At 48.6% G+C, this 3,809-nt stretch overlaps 1 protein-coding gene across 3 annotated transcripts in view; it reads right to left on the bottom strand.

Moving 5' to 3' along the window:
• CIDEC (cell death-inducing DFFA-like effector c) overlaps positions 1 to 3,809 on the bottom strand; it is a 13,790-nt gene that overhangs the window by 8,729 nt on the left and 1,252 nt on the right. For 2 of the 3 annotated variants that reach the window (XM_011998558.1, XM_011998559.1), the window contains exons 2-3: positions 3,068 to 3,145; positions 1,687 to 1,840 (exon numbers count right to left, since the gene is read on the bottom strand). In XM_011998558.1, the coding sequence (XP_011853948.1) occupies positions 1,687 to 1,840; positions 3,068 to 3,120 (207 nt within the window). In that variant the 5' untranslated portion in view covers positions 3,121 to 3,145. Of the gene's footprint in view, positions 1 to 1,686; positions 1,841 to 3,067; positions 3,146 to 3,409; positions 3,438 to 3,809 lie in introns of those variants that run through there. The other variant, XM_011998557.1, reaches the window with a different exon arrangement.

Raw genomic sequence — 3,809 nt, 5'->3', positions numbered from 1 at the left:
TCAACAGAGCAAGACTCCGTCTCAACAAAAAGAAAAAAGAAAGAAAGAAATGGATAGTTCCAAACCAAGGGCCAGTAAACAAAAATAGCTGGCTCACAATCTTCAAAATGGTCAAGGTCATGAAAGTCAAGGAAACACTGAAAAACTGTTCCAGACTAAAGGAAACTAAAGAACCATACAATTAAATAAACACTTGATCCTGACCTGGATCCTTTCACTACAAAGGATATTATTGGGACAACTGGCAATGCTTGAGTCTCAGGATTCAATTACAGTAATGTAATACTGTTTCCTGATTGTAATAGTTGTATGATGGCTACACAGGAGAATATCCTTGTTTGTAGAAAATACACATTGAAGTATCCAAGAGTAATAGGCAGCAAGTTGGCAACTTACTCTCAAATGATACAGGAAAAGTTTTGTATTGTATTTGTACTGTGTAACTTTTGTTAGTTTGTAACTGCTTCCTCCAGAGGAAGCCATATATAACAAGGACATTTTGATGCCAGGGGTGCCCAGGCCTCAGGGCAAAAAAGCAGCACCAAGTCCAGACTAGAGTATGAACAGGTCCTTTTGATCGAAAGCACAAGAAATGTAGTCTGCACAGCCAGAAGCCTTACAAAGGCGGGGAAATTTGCTCCCCGGAAGAATAGAACTAATACACAGAAATAGGGGAGGAAACTTAGAATAAAGAGGTGAGCTATGATTTATGTATGTTAAATAGAACCTAGTACTTGAAAGCCTAATCCAAACATTTGACCTGTACCAGGCACCTGGGATTGCAGGTCCCACCCCTATAGAGATGATCACTGAGGACGGGCGTGGTGGCTCATGCCTGTAATCCTAGCACTTTGGGAGGCAGAGGCAGGTGGATTTCCTGAGGTTGGGAGTTTGAGACCAGCCTGGTCAACATGATGAAACACCGTCTCTACTAAAAATACAAAAAATTAACTGGGCGTGGTGGTACATGCCTATAGTCCCAGCTTCTTGGGAGGCTGAGGCATGAGAATCACTTGAACCTTGGAGGCGGAGGCTTCAGTGAGTCGAGATCATGCCACTGCACTACAACTTGGGTGACATAGCAAGACTGCATCTCAGGCTGGGCGTGGTAGCTCACGCCTGTAATCCCAACACTTTGGGAGGCCGAGGTGGGTGGATTGCCTGAGCTCAGGAGTTCGAGACTAGCCTGGGCAACACGGTGAAACCCTGTCTCTACTAAAGTACAAAAAATTAGCTGGGTGTGGTAGTGTGTGCCGGTCGTCCCAGCTACTCGGGAGGCTGAGGCAGGAGAATCGCTTGATCCTGGGAGGCAGAGGTTGCAGTGAGCCGAGATTGCACCATTGCACTCCAGCCTGGGTGACAAGAGCGAGACTTCATCTCAAAAAAAAAAAAAAAGAAACAAAAACCAAAACAAAAAAACTAATGGAAGTGGGAAGCAAGAGATTTTCCAGCAAGAAAAATGTGCCCTGAAAATACCACTGACCTACTGATAGTGTAGGATGGTAACATACTGCCCCGCCCACCTGCCGTTACCAAACAGACATCAGCCATTGCTATCAGTTGGATGCTGTCCAGGTGGGCATTACCATATGTAGGTGCTGGTAGGTATCAGAAAGGAAACTGCCACCTTCTAAGCCCTGAATCTCAGCTCACAGCTGGGCTGTGCAACGTGCAGGGCACTCTCACCTTCAGGAGGAGGTCCTCAAGACTGTAAGCCATGATGCCCCTCCTCACGCTTCGATCCGCAGTGCTTACGCGGCAGGGCCGGGCCCTGGGGGCCTCGGGGCTGGGCTCCGACAGCAGCTGCTGGGTCACCACAGAGGTACGCACTGACACGCGCCTGGGGGCAGTTGAAGCATCAGGGTGAGTCGCCCACTTTGCCCAACCCTTGCCCACCACACAGGGGAGCCACCTCCCCACCCCTCCAGACCAGGCTCATGATCAGTCAAGCCCCCATCGCCTGCTAATCCTGCTCTAGTCTTACTCAAAAGCCTGCTAGAGGCCAGGCACGGTGGCTCATGCCTGTAATCCCATACTTTGGAAGGCTGAGGTGGGCAGATCACTTGAAGTCAGGAGTTCAAGACCACCCTGGCTAACATGGTGAAACCCCATCTCTACTAAAAATACAAAGATTAGCCAGCGTGGTGGCATATGCCTGTAATCACAGCTCCGTAGGCAGGGACACAAGAATTGCTTGAACCCTGGGAGGCAGCAGAGGTTGTAGTGAGCTATGATGGCACCACTGCACTCCATTCTGGGCAACAGAGTGAGACCTTGACTTAAAAAAAAAAAAAAGAAAGAAAAAGAAAGAAAAAGAAAAAAAGCCTGCTAGAGCAGTGCATCTCAAACTTTGAAGGGCACGTAAGTCACCAGGGCATCTGTTCAAATGCAGATTCTGATTGAGTAGACCTGGGTGAGGCCTGAGATTCCAAATGTTTCACAAGTTCCCAAGTGATGTTGATATGCTGGTTCTCAGACCATGAGGAGTAGGTAGCAAAGTAATAAAAGACCCATCTCACGTTCCCCCAATTACCACCTCTCTCTTGGCCTCACTCTCCTCACCTGTAAAGTTGGATGAAGTGGGGGAAACCTGAAGTCAATATAAGGTATTTTTTTAACTGAAGCACTCAATTTAGAACCAAAGGAATGGAAAGGACCTGGATTTTACAGTCAGGCAGTCCCAATTTAGAATTTTGGCTCCCTCATGGATTTGCTGGGTGATTGAGAGCACCCACTATATGCCTCAGTTCTCTCACCTATTAATTTGGTATAATAACCCCCACTTCCCAAAGTTGTTGTGAGGCTTACATGAGATCAGGAGTAAAAGCACCAAGCATAGTGTCTACTCTTTTCTATGCACGGTGTGGTGGTAGTGTAGGCAGCAGCATTAATATCACCCAGGGACTTATTGGCAGTGCAGAATCTCAGGTCCCACTCCAGACCTCCTGAATCAGAATCTGCACTTGAACAAGGTCCCCTGTGACCTATACACCCACTAAAGTTTGAGAAGTTCTGGCTTACAGCTCGTAGGTGGCTCCCTTTCCATTCTGCCCATGGCTTTCCTCACCTGGAAAGGGACTTGGGGTAGAGAAGGCTAAGGGACTTCATGGCGTATTCCATCCTTGTCAGCTGGACTGTGTTGGACCTGGGAAAGAGGCAGAAACAACTCATCAGTGTGAGATGAGAGGGTTCCCATCTCTCTCATTGTTAGGCATGGTGCAACCCAACCCCTCTTCAGCAACCCTCCTCCCTCTTCTATCCCAACTCACACATACCTCCCCCAGCCCTTCTCCTGTCCGGTCCCAGGCATGCCAACCAAGACTAAGCTGGAGACCCCACCCCTCTCCCCACCGGGTGCTCAGGCTCAGCCTCACTCAGCAGCTACTGCTCCTGCCCCAGTCCCACTCACTCCATGTTTCTCAGCCCCTGGCTCTGGTCACACTGAGCAGATATCCCAAGTCAGGGCTGAAGAAGCCTTGCCCGATATTTTCCTGTCCTTGGGGACAGAGTCCACTTTACGCTGGCAGGAGGTGAGTCACACCACCTCACACTTCTGGGGACCGTTCCCTCACCTCTAGTCCAGAGACCTCACAGGCAGGCAGCCCAGTCAAAGCCTGCTCTCTCCCATGGGTCCTTGAGCAATCCGAACCCCTTCCTGAGGCTTCTCATGGGCCAAAAGAACATTCTGTGATGGTAGAGGCATGCCTTGTACATACTCTCCAATACCATTGCTACCAGCCCCATGTGGCTATTGAATATTTGAAACATAACGTGTGATTCAGGAGCTGGAATTTTTTTTTTTTTTTTTT

Source organism: Mandrillus leucophaeus, unplaced genomic scaffold (assembly GCF_000951045.1).
Source record: "Mandrillus leucophaeus isolate KB7577 unplaced genomic scaffold, Mleu.le_1.0 Scaffold576, whole genome shotgun sequence".
NCBI classification, from domain to species: domain Eukaryota; kingdom Metazoa; phylum Chordata; class Mammalia; order Primates; family Cercopithecidae; genus Mandrillus; species Mandrillus leucophaeus.
This window is presented reverse-complemented; position numbering and strand designations above follow the sequence as displayed.